Here is a 17,570-nt window from a genome sequence, read left to right as displayed (position 1 = left end):
GCTTTGGTATTACGATCGGGTAGTAATCATGTTCAGAAAAATTCTTTACATAAAAGTTTCGTAATTACCACATAAGCGTCTCCAGCATGAATCGACAGATTTCGTTAATCTCTTCTGGTTAATCATGGATGTCATAAGTTGTGATTTAATGAAAGAACTCACATTCTTGCGTTTTGGTGCACACATTTTATTCCTTAAGAAGCTTACCTCTTTGAGCCCGAGTCGTTGCTTTGCTGCAGAGATTTCAACAGCTGCCTAAAGCAACCACCGACAGGGAATCTTTCCAAAGTGTAAAAAGACTTTAAACAGAAATAATGTGCCGCAGACTGAGATGAAGCAGGTGTAAGTACAGCTACACCTGCGAGATTTGACACGTCTGGAAGCGTCAGACTGTATGTAGATGGACAGCCATCGCTGGTGGCGTTTGTAAAAACGACGATTTGCACGTTTTTTCCATTAAGATTTCAATCAGTTTGTTTGTTCCTCGTGTTACCAGAGCAGTGCTTTGCCCTAATACATGTCTAACACGAGATGTGTCCGTCACCATGATCACCGTGTTGATTTGCGCCTATATCATCGTTAACCGACAGACTTGGCTTTTTAGTGTTTGTTTGGTCTTCCAACAACTCTTGTAAAGAAATCTGCATATATAGCTAACGATATCGTTATTTTTGGATAATTATTTCCACTTGATACGATGATTGATTTTATTGCACCATCATTTCTTTCTGCGTGTTTGCGTGACCTTACCTTTTATCACTATCAAAGACTTACGATCATATCAATTCTTTAAACATCCGGATCAGACAGCATAAGTTTACGATCTTCATTGAGACACTACGTACGTAAGCAGCAAGTATAGGTTATACGATTAAAACGTCATGTCTTTCTACGTGTGATTTAAAACGGTACTTGCAGTTTTAAGTTGTAAATGGCAGTGTAGAAGTTTGTTTGGTCAGCATGCACTAAATTGACGGACAGATGATGACATGCACGGCTTACTCTGGAACACCTTTCAAACTACGACGATTGCTGCAGATTGTTTAACCTTTGCTGTGGTAATGCTATCTCAGTTAGAAATCGACATTTGTTGATTTCTCGCACATTCTCTATTGAAGCGAAAGGATTAAGCACTGCTTAACTGCTTGACTGGCTTTGAAGTCTTATCGATACCATTCGCAAGTCACTAGTTGTTTGAGTGGCGTCGTTTGAGTACCATTCTAAGGAGTGTGTTTGTTTGCCGAGATACTTGTTTGATGATTGACATTTTCTATACAAAATGGTAGCGATGAACTCTGCAATTGATAGCCAAACTTACACTCAGTTATATAGGGTTGGCCTACATGCTTTGAAACTTTTAATGAAGTCTTGTGTTTTGTGTTAATTCTTTGAGCTAAATAATTTCCAATGGGTTTATATGATTAATGTAAAAGCATTTATTCTATTGCAGACAGAGAACCGTGCACTTCCACGCATTACAATTGCACCGATGGTGAGGGCGAATGTGTGCCCTTATCCTGGACTTGTGATGGGGAGTTCGACTGTAGAGATGGATCAGATGAAGATCCGAGGTTTTGCTCCAGACCGGAAGGTAAGCCATCGCCTGACATTAAAGCGTCCAAGAGCATTTAATATAGTTCTTGTTTCTCGGTCTCGGTTCGTCTTTCTCGGTTGATAAACCCGCTTTTTAAGAAACTGACGGACTTGTGGATTCAATTCCCGATCCAAGCAACCTCACTTGCAAGGAAGAAGAGTTTTCGTGCGAAGGAAAAGGAAGTGGAAACGATTTTGCTGGAGGAGAATTCGATTTCTGTATTCCTCTTGACTACGTCTGCGATGGTGAACTGGACTGTGGAAGCGGACTGGATGAAAGCAATTGCAGTAAGTTTTCATAATTTTGAAGAATTTCCTCCAGCGGTTAACGGCCGAAATTGTATTTTTGTAAATGTTTGAATAGCACATTATTTCTTTAGTGTTTATTTAGACTACTTTTTCCTTCATTTTGTTGATAATGTCGGCGTTCATACAGTGTTACTAGAAAAGAAACTCAATTGAGCCTATGAGCGTTGATTGACTGCAAATCACATTGGCAACCACTTATTATTCGAAACTAAGTCAAACGTACCTCCGACGACGGTAGCCTACCTTACTTATAGGACATTTTAAAGTTTTTTCCTGGTTGTAATGTTATGGTCACGATTTTATCTGGATAGTTAAGCCCCTAGAAAAACACCATTGGTTTATTTTAAATGTTAATACTGTTTCTTCTGAAGTTTAACACTATTAACTACGTACTTGCGTGCGACGAGTATAGGTTTTTCTAAGCCCATGACGTTACGTTTCACCTCACCTGCATATTAAGTTAACCCCTGCTAAGTTAAATCCAATGCTTTACTTTTGTTGGCGGCGCGTGAGCAAGTAACTTGCGAATAGGGAAATAGACCCGTATCAATGATTTGCTTTTACGTATTGGCTGTTAATCTTGTTCAGCTGACAATATGGCGAGCGAATATCCTGTGTTGGACTTGCCATTCAAAGGCTTAGTCCTGACTCCAAGACTAGCAAGAGTTTGTTTGTTGTTATATACAACTTTATTAGGTAAACTAATACCCGTGCGAATTATTTGCACAGTTTTTGGTTTCGTCATTACAATTACGCTATATCGAGTAATGACCGCTGCGTTTCTTTTAGCCAATAATCTCCCTTTGTTTTCAGCTAAGCCTTGCACACCGGAGCAATTCAGATGTGAGAGCGGCCAGTGTATCTCCTTGAACGACCACTGCGATGGTTACGACGACTGCGGCGACGGAAGCGACGAAACACAATGTCGTGAGTATCAAACATGACAAAGTGACTGCCTTTTTATTCACTGTTTTGATTTCAAACCGCAGTTTATGCCGATTAGCTGTTTGCTGTCAGGCGATTTGTTTGCTTGGTATGAATTTTGCACAAGAATTGAGACGCAGTTTAAACAGCCGTGTGTGTTCTGTAGCATTGTAAAAACCTGCATGTATCTACAATGGGGTTGGCGCTTATCCTAATGTTCATAAGTAACATTCCTCGACCACCTAAATAAGCCACCAGTGTTTACCACATTTTCTACTGTTTGACTTGCGCGACCTGGAATGGAGTTGTGCTTGTCAAAGCAGTTTTAATTGACGTCATTTCAATTTTTCTAGCCGAAAGCGAAGCTTGCATAGACGGAGAATTTCAGTGCGAGAACGGATTCTGCATCAGCAGAAGATGGAGATGTGACGGAGACAGCGACTGTAAGGATGGATCAGATGAAGATGGGTGTGGTGAGCTGGATTGACGTAATATGCCAACTTTTTTCATGAATAAGTCGAAGGCTGTGCTACCATCCCATGAAATGTTATAGGCTTATAGCCTTGTCGTATAACGCCCAGAGTACAACATCAAAATGGGTTAAGAAAACATCACTAGCTTTGAATATGACAATATGAAACGCCAGTTCGTATTGTAATATGTGTTCTGAAATTTTAGTTACATCATGGGTTGTTTTTATCTCAGATGTAAATTCAGGTAAGGATTATGGTCCATGCACATATTTTAGATGACCTTATATATGCAAAGTGATGCGCATGGCCTTGACCCTTACGATGATGTGTTAAGCCTAACAGTTCTTTTTGTTAAAGATTACTGCATAGTTTAGTTTGCTGTCAATAAGTTTTCTGAGGGTTGAACGATAATTATATTGCCAAGTATGAAAAAGCTTTCCACGAAAACAACCGATTGTTGATTTTGTAATTGTGGTACTTGCAATTTTAATTGAAAATGTCGATGCGGTTCGCATGTTGCGTAACAAAACATTCATTTCAAAAAGATCTGTTTCTATTTTCAAGCGTCTTGCCATTATCTGTGACTGACTTCCCTCGTTTTTGAAACCGATGCATGCTTTTGTGAAAAGCGCACCCATTTTCTGAACAAATGTCTGTGAATTCAGGATAGCCTACATTACACTGAGTTTTTTCGAGGTTACACTATGTTAATAATAGTGATGTTTCTTTGAGTTAACAAAGTTATAATAGCTGTTGTTTTTTCGAAGTCAGCCACGTAATATGAAGTACTTATCATACGAATGGTTAATGATTTGATTGCCGAGATCATACGTGCGTGGTATTTCGCAAATATATCGTGACTCAATTAAACCGCTAACAATGATTGTAAAGTATCACTTGCGTGCGTTTTATCATGTAACACTTGGAGTCTAAGTCTGTCGTTAACTATGTGTGATTTCTAAGTTTGACTAGTTTATTACGATCTAATTGGCGTTACGAGCCAACGATAAGACAAACTTCACATACAATTGAGGGAAAACGTCCGTCACTCGCTTGCTCATATTTCGCCGCCAATCTGCTTTATTTGTAAATCACCAGTATAGACCTTATGACTGGTATTTTGAGTTCTCCATAAAAATCCTTTAATCCTTAGACCTTATCCAGCAGGCGAACTCACGCACAATGCTGATTTGAACTTTTTAGATCAGAAAGACACGACTTGCGGCTCAGATCAGTTCAAATGCCATGAAAGCGGTCGATGTATTCGCTCAAGCTGGAGATGCGATGGGGAAAAAGATTGCGACGATCGCAGTGACGAGGAAGACTGCCGTAAGTTCGTGCCCGGAAAATTATCTCGTAAAATTGAGAGTTTAATACGTGGCCAATTGTTCTTTGGCTTTTACCTTACAGCTGTAATACTTTGTTACAGTCAGTTATGGCAACGTTTTGAAAGGGCTGTACCTAATTCTATAGTCACGAAATCATAAAATCCTCAAATCTTAAAAAGTAACAAGGAAGTTAATGTTATGCAACAACTGTCATAAAATGGCGACGTTTAAAGGTGATTTTCTGTGGGTTTTCTTGCAGATTTACAATCAGATCACTTTCACGACGTGATATGTCAACATTGACACACTGTCAATTATGAAACGTTAAGCAAATACCGTAAATAGTGGTAGATTTCAAAGACTTCTTTTACAGCTTGTTCTAGCGGACAATACCACTGCCATTCCGGACAGTGCATAGCTATAGGAAAGGTATGCGATGGCATATTTGATTGCGTCGATGGCTCCGATGAAAGACCTCAGCGCAGCTGTAGTAAGCAATGCATATATTATGTTTTCATACGTCATATTTCATTCTGGCGTTTACCATGCGGTATACCCATTACCCTCCTAACCTAACGAACTCTGTGTGACAGCTAAAGCTTGAAAGGCTACAGATGTATTTATAATGTTACGTTTATTATGCAGACGGCACACTTGTAGTTGGGTCGAACTATACGTCGTGTTCGGATCATAATGGCGGTTGCGAACACTCTTGCAGGGAGACATCTAGCGGACGTTTTGAATGCGTCTGTTCGGCTGGTTTTCAAATCGCATCCGACATGCGATCTTGCATTGGTGAGTTCTCCTTGCTGAAATGTTTTTTCTTTCAAATGAAGTTCATGCTTTGGCTGTCCAACTGTGGGTGGTTGGGTATTTTTTTACTATTTTGAGCAATTAAGTGCAACACAAGTTGGTCTTAGAATGAAGTTCGCACTATCTGTAGTTAATAATTCCTCGCTCGTTGTACCTGGACACTCCTGTAGTTACTAGAAATAAACCAAGAAAAATTGACTTTTTTACTCTGCGGTTGTTTCAAAATTTATTTCACGTCATAACCACCCAACAGATGCTTTCCGCACGAATGGCCCAAGTCTGTCGGAAGATTAGTTTGGTAGGTCTACCAAGTGCAGTGTTGGTTACAGATTTTTGGCATTCAGGGTAACGCTTGAGTGGATTGTTATTTTTTAATAACAGTGTTTGTTCGCTTCGTAATTTCTATTAAACTAATAGAGGTGAGCTGTTATACTTATGGTCATGGTCTAATCTAGCCTAACTTTAAATGTTTGAGCTTGCATCATTGCATTATTGGTATTTACTAAGTTATTGATATCAAGCAAACTACGATTATCCTCGTTGATCTGAAATAAACACATTTTCTGTATTTTTATCGGTATATATAGGCCAAGTCATTATCTGCCTGATGCTTTCCTTCGGTCTTAAGCGTGCAACTGTTTTGGTTGTAAAATGAAGCGCACTGTTTACCCTTTGAAGCTAATGTGTGCATAGCTTATATCAGTATTGCCAACAAGCGACTATAAAAGATTGTGACGTTAACAGACGTTAATGTTTCGTTTCCCTATAATTCAGTGATTTGTATCCAACACTGTACCGGTACCTAATCTTTGTCATGATTCCAACGTAGAGGGCTATGACGTAAGGTGAATTTTGGAACGGTCAGGGAGAACTCATTATTTAATAAATAATTAATGTATTGCAAATAACTGGGCTACTTTTGCAATGAAAATTTCACCGATATGTTACCTACATATCATCAATTTTATTTAAGTGTAAACGTGTTTTAGCGTTGCGAGTGTGTTTTAAAGCAGTGCTTCTAGATGATAGAATTGCGCTCATATAACTCTTCAAAATAATAAAGTCAAGAGTTGAACAGCCTGAAATGAATAACAAGTTCAATTTAAGTTGATAATGTGCGCAGATATCGACGAGTGCAAGGTGGAAGGTTCGTGCAGCCAGACGTGTAACAACAGCTTTGGCAGCTTTACCTGTTCCTGCCTGACTGGTTACACGCTAAGACTGGACCAAAGGACCTGCAAGGCAACTGGTCCGGAACCGGCTCTCCTTTTTACCAATCGCATCGACATCCGTAAAATGGTTCCGGATAAATCGGAACTTAAGCCGATCCTCCGTGATCTCAAAAACGCGATTGGATTGGGTAAGATTTCCAATTAAGTATATTTGAGTTGAGAGATGCTCAGGATTCGACAAATTTCATCTTAATAAAATAATACCCAAATAAAAATTGATCTGTATTTTCTGCACGTTTCTCCTTACATTAGATTAAGCTTATTTTTTGTCTAATCCGTTTTTTCTGCTCGTCTGTTTTAATTAGTGTTGCTGTGGTTGTGTATGTCACATCAACAACCCGCTTAGAAAATAAAGCAAGCCATGTTAGGTCTTGTTCTTGATAGATTAATGTCACGCACACTGGTTAAGAATTCGCTAGATTGATGCCTTTTAAGTATTAATGGCAAATTTAAGGTATAGCTTTTTATAGTTCGATCTAGATGATGTATGGGAATACATGCAACCGTTTCATGGATTTCTTACACATGCTTCACCTGTCATTACAAGCATGCTCGTAAGAATTTAAAACATTTATGTCAAAAAGGAAAAAGCAGGCGAAGAAATTCGTTTACGTCTTTGCGTCATAGAACTCATTTACCAAGGGCTCGTGTTTCCATTCGACTTGTGCAATAAAGAGGTTAAAGATTTGCTATTGTCCTTTCTTGTTACCACCAAAGTCACAGCTTTTCGCTTTCTTGGTCCAAATTGTCCATCTGTGCAATTTTGCAGCGCACTATTTAACCATTTCGTTTGAATTTCGTTACGTTCAAAGTGAACAGTAAATCGTAAAGGTCTGCCCAACTTCATGAAGCGACTTTTTTGTCGATGATGGAATATCTAACTACGACATAATTGTTACGTTGTCGCATGTTTTGGTATAAACATCTTTTGATTTGTTTTACAACGTTCAACGGACTTGATCGTTTGGTAAGAGCTTGTTCACGTGAGAATAATGCGCGCATTACATGTAAACATAAACATCATATAAACAAAGTTGACTTGAAAAGAGCATTTCGCGATTTGCGTACACCGTGAGCTATATCTGCAGACCGCAATTATCTTCGTGTCGTTAATTTAAATTGTGGTTATGCAGTATAATGTCGCCAATGTTGCATGAATTTGTTTGAATATAAAAAGTCAAAATTTATTTTAAAAGCATGGCTTACCAAGTGCATTTTTCCAGTACGTTGAAGTAGTTTTTTTTTTACTAATTGTCAAGGTCTGCTAGAAATCAATGTTGCATTTTTTTTTGCTGAAAAATATGTTAAACGATAGAAAATGGGGTTCTTAGTAGTTTAAGTGTAAAACCCAAAGCTACGCCTCATTTGAATTTTTATTGTGTGTCCTGTAGCTGACCAGCGGGTTAGTTTAACAGGAGCCAACGACAGACCCGGTGGTCCATTTTCCCTTATTCACTTTGTCAGACGCCAAAACAAAGATCAGTTACCTAGAGCATTTTGACATGAAGGTGGTCTTGATTTCTTACTTCAGAAAGCTTGTTTTCATAAAAGCAAATCGGAAACAAACCAAACATGACTTGAATTTTCTGATATGGTGCACCAGGCGCACCAACCGCAAGTGAAAAATTTGCCATTTTTGCTATTACCAGCCTACAATCATATTATTCATATAATGCACTATATGTAGAAGACAAAACCAACACAAAAGACTAACGTTATCACTATAGTATTTCGTGCGTTAAATCGTTCTGCCACTTCCCGTGTATTACTACTTAACACAACAGCCAAAACGCAAAGTTGCGTTAACGGAGTTTTTGCTGTTTTGACGTTTAATTCTCCTATCCGCCCACCATAGTTGCTGTTATAACATACCTCGTTTATTTTCTACGACATGTGTAGTTTTTCAATCCCCAATTGCGGATGTAGTATCTTGTTCTATTTCTTTTTATTGTGTGGAGCGAAAGAGCAGGCACCAGTCCTAATCTTTTAATCAGTTGAACGATGTCTCGGCGAAACATTAACATTCATAAATAATCGCTGGCCAACTTTGTTGGTAATTTTTTTCTTAGCCTTCATTAACTGCTTAAATTATCCATGCAAAGTTTCGGATAAGGATTTATAAAAGACGTTATGGATCACGGCTTTCGATGATTTCAGATACGTGATGCCGTAGACAAATAAGAATAGTTCTTTACCTATAAGCCATCTCGTGTATGGTTTTACGCAGTCTTTCAATTTGATGGGTGCTTATACACAAAAGTCCGAAGCGTTTTCAAAGGTTTTGTTGAGCTGCTAATCGCCCGATAAGTATTTTTACTGCTAGTATTTTGTTAAAATGAACCTTTTAATGTGTTATTACCTATGACACCCTTTTATTGCGCACATTTTGACAAATAAGTTTAAATTCAAAAGAATTATCCGGCGCTGTTAAAGTTTCAGTATAGTCTGATAATTTATGTGTCAGTTACCAAAGCAAGCCACAGGGAAAATATTTATTATGAGCTTAAAGTGGTAAACCAAGCTTTTGAATTTGCTTGTAAAGCGACGCAAATTGTATATACATTATGGTGGTTACGCCCTTTATTAACGGTGATTAGGATTACGGGAAATGTTTTCTATTTCTTTGAACGAATGCGTCAAATTTACGTTGGTATAATTTGTTGTTGAAACCCAAAATGTTCGCGGTTTTAAGCATGGGAACACTTAAACATCAATTGATAACTGCCGGTTCTTTATACCCTAATTGGTCGTTGTATCAGTGTTGTTGCACTATTGTTGATCGTGGTCGATCTCGCGGGAAAATACGGCAAAAGATATGAGTGAGATATTCAAAGATAGACTTTTCAACCTGTTATTTATGTGCCAAATGCGTTATTGGACAGTTATTTGTTGCAAAACGTCGCGCATAATTGCACATTCCGTTTTTAACGACAAAAACATACTTATCGGGCTTCGGACACCGGTAAAAATAACTTTTCGTGCAGGAAAACAGCAAATTTTTGTGCGATGAAGCGGTAACCTGACTTTTGTTGGCCGGGATCGCCTGCATTCCGAAATGGTTACTTTGCTTTGGTCTGCTATGATGTTTTGATCAAGTTTGCCTGTATTTTAAAATATCAAATTAAAATGGCTGTTTTAAGGAGATATGTGTATGAACAAACCGATTATTTTCGCGCAAACAATGTCACCTGGTTAAACCTCAAAGTTTTTGTCTTGTGTTGATTAATAACTTGGTTATTAAGTTTATTCTTCCTTGCACCAATTCCAGATTATCACATCGAACATGGGCTTATGTTCTGGAGTGACGTTACGTTAGACAGCATTATGAGGTCAAATGTCAACGGCAGCGAGGTGAAGGAGGTTATTTCTTCAGGACTTGAAAGTCCAGGTAATTTAGTAACGTTTATTTACTCATTCGCGTTATTTGGCCAGACTTGGCGGAAAAATCATCGTGAAATGAGCTTTCCCAACTTACCGTGAAATATCTTCCAGTACTTACAGATTCTTCACATATTTCTCTACCTATTAATTCATTGGGGTCAAAAGCTAAGAAAATGTGAACTAATGTTTTTTCTGTTTATCCATCGTGTTAACCACTAAACCACAAAATTAGTTTACGTCTGTTTTTGCGGAAATTTTGGGTTAGTTGAAATTTTCAAATGCATCATTAGCGTTTTCACGAGATCCTGAAAGTGTTTATGGCACAATGTTTCAGTTCATGAGTTGCAATAATTGTTAAGTGGACTCAAAAACCTTGCTTTTGCGGAGTTTTTGCTTTTAAACTCTAAAAAGTGTGAGGTTGACTTATTTTGTCAACACTGAAGCCCAAGATAATATCTTTTCGGGCAAAATCCGTACAAGCTTCCTCTACCTTTAAGTGAGACCTTACAAATGTCTATCAGTATGAGCTAACCGGCCAAACTGATTTACTGATTTACTGATAACAAAGCGCCAAACTTCAACACTCGTTTTTCATCTCTACCGTATGCATGGATTCAAAGTCATTGCGTTGGTCTTTGTCAACTTTCACTTCATCCGCCACCCAAGTGATAGACGTGTTGAATTGCTATATTCGAGGAAATGTTTTGGTCTCCAACTGCTAATATAAGCGTCTACAATTGTATTTTGATATGCCTCTCTTTCAGACACTTTATGTTTATACTTGCTCAGTAATGGGCTGCATGAACTTTACTAAGCTCTTGCTTTTGCTAGCCGAGCTGTGGTGTTATCAAAAGGGTAAATTTATCATTTAATATAAGGATGACTTAGATATTTTAGTAAACAACAATTGCGTAATACGGTTGCAATAATTTTACAAAAAACATCGTTTGCTACGATAACTGGACATGAAGATTATCTTGAAATAGCATAACCTATAATTGGCAAAAATTTGACAACGTAGTTTGTATAAAAAGACAGCATGCACTCAACCGGTATGGCACTTTTACTGTAAATTATGCTCACCTTCGCTATGTATGTTTTAATAAAAACGGACCAACTTGCCAGTTTTGTATGTGTAAGCATTTCAGCAAGCCTTGTGAAAAAATAAATACGACTTTTCCGGCATTAAAGCATGCAATTCTACACGGCCAAATTTGTTCGCAAAAGATTTATTTGTAACACCTAAAAGTAAAATAAAGTAACGACATATTATGTTTAAGATAAAATACTGCTTATTCATGAAAATGTAAAGATGTAATAAATATAAGAATAATGTCATTAACTAACTTTTTTTTGCAAAATAAAACATTGTGTCATTGTTTTGACAAACAATACATTTCCGTGATTTAAAAAAAAAAACGTTTACACTTATCAAACGTTTCCGCGTCTATATATACAATACATCTACTTTCACGGTTGACATACACTGCCACTCAAGCTGAACACTTCCTTGCTTTTTACCGTTTATCTGTTCATCATTGACGTTCGAGGATCATTTGCGGTTACATTTCGATAACAGCCTGATAAAAGGAAAGGTTCTGTTATCATTATTGATGATAGATCGGCCAAATATATACTAATATGGCCGGCTTTTGTTAACCGTTTCTCGGCCACACAATGTATAGAGTATTGAGCCTATGACTTGCATCCGCTATTTTTAATGCGATAACATCTTGAAAATGGATCGATGTCGGAGTATTAACCACTTTGTGCTCGTAAAGTAAAATTGCCTGTCATTACCCTGTTGTACTTACAAACCTGCGTTTGTTAAACTTAGTAAGGCGGCGGTAGATAATTTTTCGATATAGGTACTTGAATTTTTATTTTATACAACGCATTACTAGTGGAAAGTCAACCAGAGACAAAAAAATTACTGCCATTACTGTGTAAAAAAAAATTATATCACGCAATCTCATGTTTGTCTGCATGTCTTGTTTTTCTGGTGTATGCATATATCGATCGGTCCATTTAGAAGTTCATAATGCGTTGAAATTGTTTATGAAAATAGAAATTTCACATTTACTAGTTTAGTCAGAATTGTGTCTTACGTACAGTAGTGTTGTCAATCTACACAACACCAAACCGGTTGAAAAAAAAAATTTTAAAAACAAGTACAACATACGCTAATGCAACATAAACCTTTTTGATAAGACGTCATTCATATTTTTAAAACTCTTTAAAGTTCATGAACTGTTGTTTTCTTTCAGGTGGAGTTGCAGTGGATTGGATCCACGATCTCCTTTACTGGACTGATTCTGGAACATCCAGGATTGAGGTAGCAGATTTGGAAGGAAGGAATCGGAAGGTGATTATTTGGGATAACCTCCAGAAGCCAAGAGCACTTGCTCTTCATCCATTGCAAGGGTAAGAAACACGACTGACAAATATTCTCTCCAGAGAGACCCAAAACTTGATGCTAGGTTGCTTGGTAGCTATAAACAAATTGGATCCACTTAGAGGATCGGTGTTATGATTTGCGCATTGGTAGGTGCCAGTTAGCACCATGTAATGCGTAAGCTTATGCCGTTAAAATCATGGTTGGGTACTGGCTGATTTTAAATTCTTTTTTACAACACAGCCTTATGTTTTGGACCGATTGGGGGGAAGCACCTTGTTTAGAAAGTGCTTTCATGGATGGCAGCCAGCGTCGGGCGGTGGCTTCCAGAAACGTTTATTGGCCAAACGGGTTGGCCATCGACTATACAAGGAATCATTTGTATTGGTCCGATGCAAAGTATCACATCATTGAAACGTCGAATTTGGATGGCGGAGATAGAAGAGCAGTCGTCAGTCGTGGTACGTCGACTTAGCGATTATATTCATTCATACTTGAGTGGTTAGATTGTCATTACAACATAACTAACAACTGTTTTGTTGTTTCTTTTTACTTTATTGTTCAGTCTCCGCAGTTCATGGTTTTTAATGTTTTTCGGTAGGATTCGCTTTGGGATACTTTAACGAAATTGCAAAAAATCTGGGACTTCATCACGTCATTTGTCTTTACTTTGTTGTCATAGGTCTGCCACATCCCTTCGGGATCACCATATTTGAGGATAAGGTGTATTGGACGGACTGGAGAACAAAAAGCGTGAACAGCGCTAATAAATTTACTGGAAGCGGTGTAAAAACTATAAAAAGACGTCTTCACTTTCCGATGGACATACAAACATATCATCCACTTCGACAACCGACCGGTATGTGTAGATTAAGCGCCTTTGAGCAGTGTCTTGTTGGACAGGGCGCTATTAAAATGCTGCGAAGTACTGTATTATTATTATTATGAGTATAGAGTATAGACTATAAAAGATTTTTGTGGACGTTTTGGATTATCGTTTTATCGAGTTGTGGATAAACGTTTTACCTCTAAGTTTGGTGTTTTTATTTAGGTCCAAATCTGTGTGCCGACGCCAAATGCAGTCATCTTTGCTTACCAAAACCAAACGGGTTTACATGTGCATGTCCAACCGGCTATCGCTCCGTTAATGATACTCACTGCGCAGAAAACATTGAACGTTTCTTATTCTTTACCCGACAATCTGATATCAGGTATATAGGTTAGTTAAGGAATTATTTGAAGCATTAATGGCAGTGGTGCTCCATGAAATATTTCTCATAATATTGTTTAGAGTTCACGTTTTTTATATTAAAAAACATCGGTCTTTGTGTAACGTTGCCAAAATTATTACGAACCATCACAGCGTATTGATATAAGAATATAGTACGCAAATTTATCTACAATATTCAATTAATCATTAAGTATTATTTATTGCATCTTTCCCCGTTTATATAAACCGCATATATATTTACATTTTTGAAGGCGCATTTCTTTTGACGAGCAAGCCATGGCCGATACAATTTTACCGCTGGAAAATTTGAAAAACGCCGTCGCTCTTGACTGGCATAGCGGACACCCTGGACATATTTACTGGTCCGATGTAGGCCTGGACACCATCAGCCGATCAGAATGGGATGGTAAAAATCAGCAAGTTTTAGTCAGCAGCAGTTTGGATTCCCCTGCTGGACTAGCTGTGGACTGGATAACAAACAAAATATACTGGACAGATTCCGGTATTAACCGCATAGAAGTAGCTCTATTGGATGGCTCGATGCGCAGTGTACTGGTTTGGACCGAGCTAGACCGGCCCAGAGCAATCATAGTTTATCCTAAACAAGGGTAAGTGCAACGATTTATCTTCCAGTGACTACAACATTTTCTGATTTATGACCAAATATTTGCTTATAGCTTCATGATCTGGACAGACTGGGGTAAGGTGCCCAAAATTGAACGTGCGGGCATGGACGGCAAGGATAGACAGGTCATTGTATCCACGGGTTTAACTTGGCCCAACGGAGTTACCATGGACTATTCCGCTGAGAGGTAGCTACTCAACCAACACATTAAACAACCATAAGGAGAGGAGGAGGTTTTTAATGCGCTCAGCATAAAATTCCCTGTTTCGGATTTACAGAATTTATTGGACTGACGCCGGTACTCATATGATAGAGTCGTGTGACTTAAATGGAAGCGCCAGACATGTCATAGTTGATTCGAATCTTCCGCACCCGTTCGGTATAACCATGGATGATTCCAACATTTACTGGACTGATTGGCGTACAAAGACCATAAGCGCTGCTGACAAATCGGGTAAAATGTTAACAAAAGTAGATTGTCTGCTGGATTGTCTAGAGAGACCCTGTCTAACCGTTTGTTTATTAGGTGAAAATCGTCGAGTTATTCGCAAAGACCTTTTGTATTTAATGGACGTCCGCTTCCATCGTGTAACCAGACCCATCTCGCCAAATCCGTGTTCAATAAGGAACGGAGATTGTTCTCATCTTTGCCTACTGAGTGAGAACCCAACAGCTGTGGGTGACGTCTACTCCACCCCATATTCTTGTGCATGCCCCACTGGGTTTACGTTGGGACCAGAGGGAAAACAATGTAATACAGAAATGAACAAGTCAGTAAATTACTAACTGTAATGTTAACTATTTATTTATAATTATTTTACACTACTATAAGATTCACTTTAAAGTGCATTATTCATTAATAGAAAACTTAACAGTTAACTAAGTTAAATTTCTCGCGCAGGTTCCTGGCGATTGCCCGTCGTTCGGACATCCGGGTTATCTCGTTAGACGTTCCATACTCTGCTGACGTCAAATTATCTATTGATGGGTATATGACCAACGTAGTCGATATTGCAATTGACCCTATTGAGGGTAAATCACACATGTAATCCACCTATAACCCATAAATTTTCTACAAGGCAAACAAAAACTTAAGTATTTTGGCGCTTTTTAGCAGCTTCATTTTCAAATTGTTTTCTTCTCTCAGGTCATCTTTATTGGTCTGACATCGGGTCAACCAACATAACTTACACATCACTGGCTAATCCGGAGAAGTCCGAAACGGTCATAGCTTTTGGCTTGGAAACTGTTGATGGAATTGCTGTTGACCCCGTTGGTCGCAAATTATACTGGACAGGTATACGTGGATGTTTTTTCTCCGCAGTTCTTGAAGACTGTGTCCCTCATTTGCAGGCCTACGAATGCTTAATGCATTCGAGTTTGTTAGTTCTCAGAATATTTCCAACGATTACTAGTTTGTGAGATATTATTCGTTACTGATCACTAAAAGTTAACGTCATTATAATATCACTTCATACTTATACTGCGAATCATTTTGTCAAAGTATTGACCAGTCGTTACATGACTAGTTAAATGACGGATACATAATTACTAATAAAGCAATTGGCATATTGCCATTGCATTGGTATGTTATACAGTATAACACAACATGGTTTCAGCCAGAAAGCCCCAACTCTAAGCATAAAAGCGAGCAAGACAAAAAAGTGTATTAATGAATCGCACACCAGTTATTTTTTATATAAAGAAATTGTTTAATTTTAACCGTTTCTGGGAAGGTTTTGTAGAATTCGATGGTTAATCATTTGCTTGTTTTTGGCGCCGATTTAATGATCGGAAACAAAGTAAATCCTGTTGCAGACACCACGTGCAACACTAGAGAAACGTCTGCAACAAATAAGCGATGCTACAGATAAGTGTAAAATGCATTCTTATACAATAAACATGGGAATTCTGGGGGCCCAGCAGGAGGTTGAACAACATTGTAAATACTGGATATTGATTCAGAAATTCTGTATCGATGCAAAGCTGTTTTGTATAGAAACAGTGATACGCGTATACGCTATAACGACTAACTTTTGCAAAACTCTTAACGGCCGTTTGTTTTTTAGATGACGGCCGTAATATGATATCGGTGTCAACTTTGGACGGTCACTTTCAACGTGTCTTGATAAATGAGAAATTGGATGCCCCACGAGCTATTGCTCTGCATTACAAAAAGGGGTATGTTTATCAAATATTCAAATAGTGACCAACAAAGTATAGGTATACCAAAAAGGACTATACGTTAAAGGAATCAATATAAACCTTTTGTATTTAGGTACATGTATTGGACTGACTGGGGAACAACCCCCAAAATAGAAGCAGCTGGCATGGACGGAAGCGACCGCTCCGTGATTGTAGCAACCGATCTCGTGTGGCCGAACGGCATAACAATCGACTTTGAACAAGATTGGATAATCTGGGGAGATGCGCAGAGCGAGGTATATATACATGCTACGTGCCATTAGGCCGTATAATATAAGGCGCACATATCTGGGTTTGTGATATTTGCACTATTATTTAAGAATGGATTGTATTAGATATATTTATTGGTTATTTTTAAATTTTATATCAATACAAATTAAACTTATGGGTCACTTAAGATGAATTTTGTTAAAATCAGAAATTAGAACGTGCTGACCTGGACGGGAAAAATCGTAGAGTTATTTACTCCTCCGTGCCCCATCCATACAGCCTTGCTTGTATGGACGGCATGCTTTATTGGAATGATTGGCAAACACGCAACATTCACAGGATAAATCTCCGAAACTTGACTGATGTTTCAATAGTTCGCGAAAACATGCCAAGCATGATGGGCATGAAAGCTGTTTCCTTGCAAGTTCAAGGGCACAACAGGTGAGAATTCACCTTAAACCCCTTGAGTTTTGAAATAATAAGTACCTTGGTGTAACATAAAAGTGTTCGCTGCAAAACATAGAAAACACCTAAAGTCGTTATTAATTTTTACAGATGTGGAAGTGATAACGGTGGTTGCAGTCATTTGTGCCTCCGCAGCCCTGTTAGTAAGACTGGTTATACTTGTGCATGCCCCACCGGAGTTCGATTGCACGACGACGGAAAAACTTGCACAGATCTCCCGAACGAATACCTCCTATTCACATCTAGAACGGCGATTCGACGCGTTTCTTTAGAAGCAGATCAAAAGACGGATACTGAGCTACCTATCAGTGATCTAAGGAACACAATCGCTTTGGACTATCACTACAGAAAGCAAGTGAGTTGCTGAGGTAGCAAAATTTCTAAAC

At 38.3% G+C, this 17,570-nt stretch overlaps 1 protein-coding gene across 3 annotated transcripts in view; it reads left to right on the top strand.

The window, feature by feature from the left end:
- LOC143445240 (low-density lipoprotein receptor-related protein 4-like) overlaps positions 1-17,570 on the top strand; it is a 34,815-nt gene that overhangs the window by 14,187 nt on the left and 3,058 nt on the right. For all 3 annotated transcript variants that reach the window (XM_076944188.1, XM_076944189.1, XM_076944190.1), the window contains 23 exons: positions 1,451-1,591; positions 1,693-1,881; positions 2,716-2,829; positions 3,180-3,299; positions 4,503-4,628; positions 5,001-5,117; positions 5,273-5,422; positions 6,564-6,800; positions 9,941-10,060; positions 12,321-12,477; positions 12,692-12,909; positions 13,131-13,307; positions 13,500-13,659; positions 13,931-14,287; positions 14,357-14,491; positions 14,583-14,758; positions 14,831-15,074; positions 15,206-15,336; positions 15,452-15,601; positions 16,374-16,485; positions 16,583-16,745; positions 16,928-17,160; positions 17,275-17,539. In XM_076944188.1, the coding sequence (XP_076800303.1) occupies positions 1,451-1,591; positions 1,693-1,881; positions 2,716-2,829; positions 3,180-3,299; positions 4,503-4,628; positions 5,001-5,117; positions 5,273-5,422; positions 6,564-6,800; positions 9,941-10,060; positions 12,321-12,477; positions 12,692-12,909; positions 13,131-13,307; positions 13,500-13,659; positions 13,931-14,287; positions 14,357-14,491; positions 14,583-14,758; positions 14,831-15,074; positions 15,206-15,336; positions 15,452-15,601; positions 16,374-16,485; positions 16,583-16,745; positions 16,928-17,160; positions 17,275-17,539 (3,992 nt within the window). The remainder of the gene's footprint in view (positions 1-1,450; positions 1,592-1,692; positions 1,882-2,715; positions 2,830-3,179; positions 3,300-4,502; positions 4,629-5,000; positions 5,118-5,272; positions 5,423-6,563; positions 6,801-9,940; positions 10,061-12,320; positions 12,478-12,691; positions 12,910-13,130; positions 13,308-13,499; positions 13,660-13,930; positions 14,288-14,356; positions 14,492-14,582; positions 14,759-14,830; positions 15,075-15,205; positions 15,337-15,451; positions 15,602-16,373; positions 16,486-16,582; positions 16,746-16,927; positions 17,161-17,274; positions 17,540-17,570) is intronic.

The sequence above is a fragment of the Clavelina lepadiformis genome, chromosome 2 (genome assembly GCF_947623445.1).
Source record: "Clavelina lepadiformis chromosome 2, kaClaLepa1.1, whole genome shotgun sequence".
NCBI classification, from domain to species: domain Eukaryota; kingdom Metazoa; phylum Chordata; class Ascidiacea; order Aplousobranchia; family Clavelinidae; genus Clavelina; species Clavelina lepadiformis.
The sequence above is the reverse complement of the archived record's forward strand: the minus strand, read 5'-3'. Positions and strand labels throughout refer to the sequence as shown.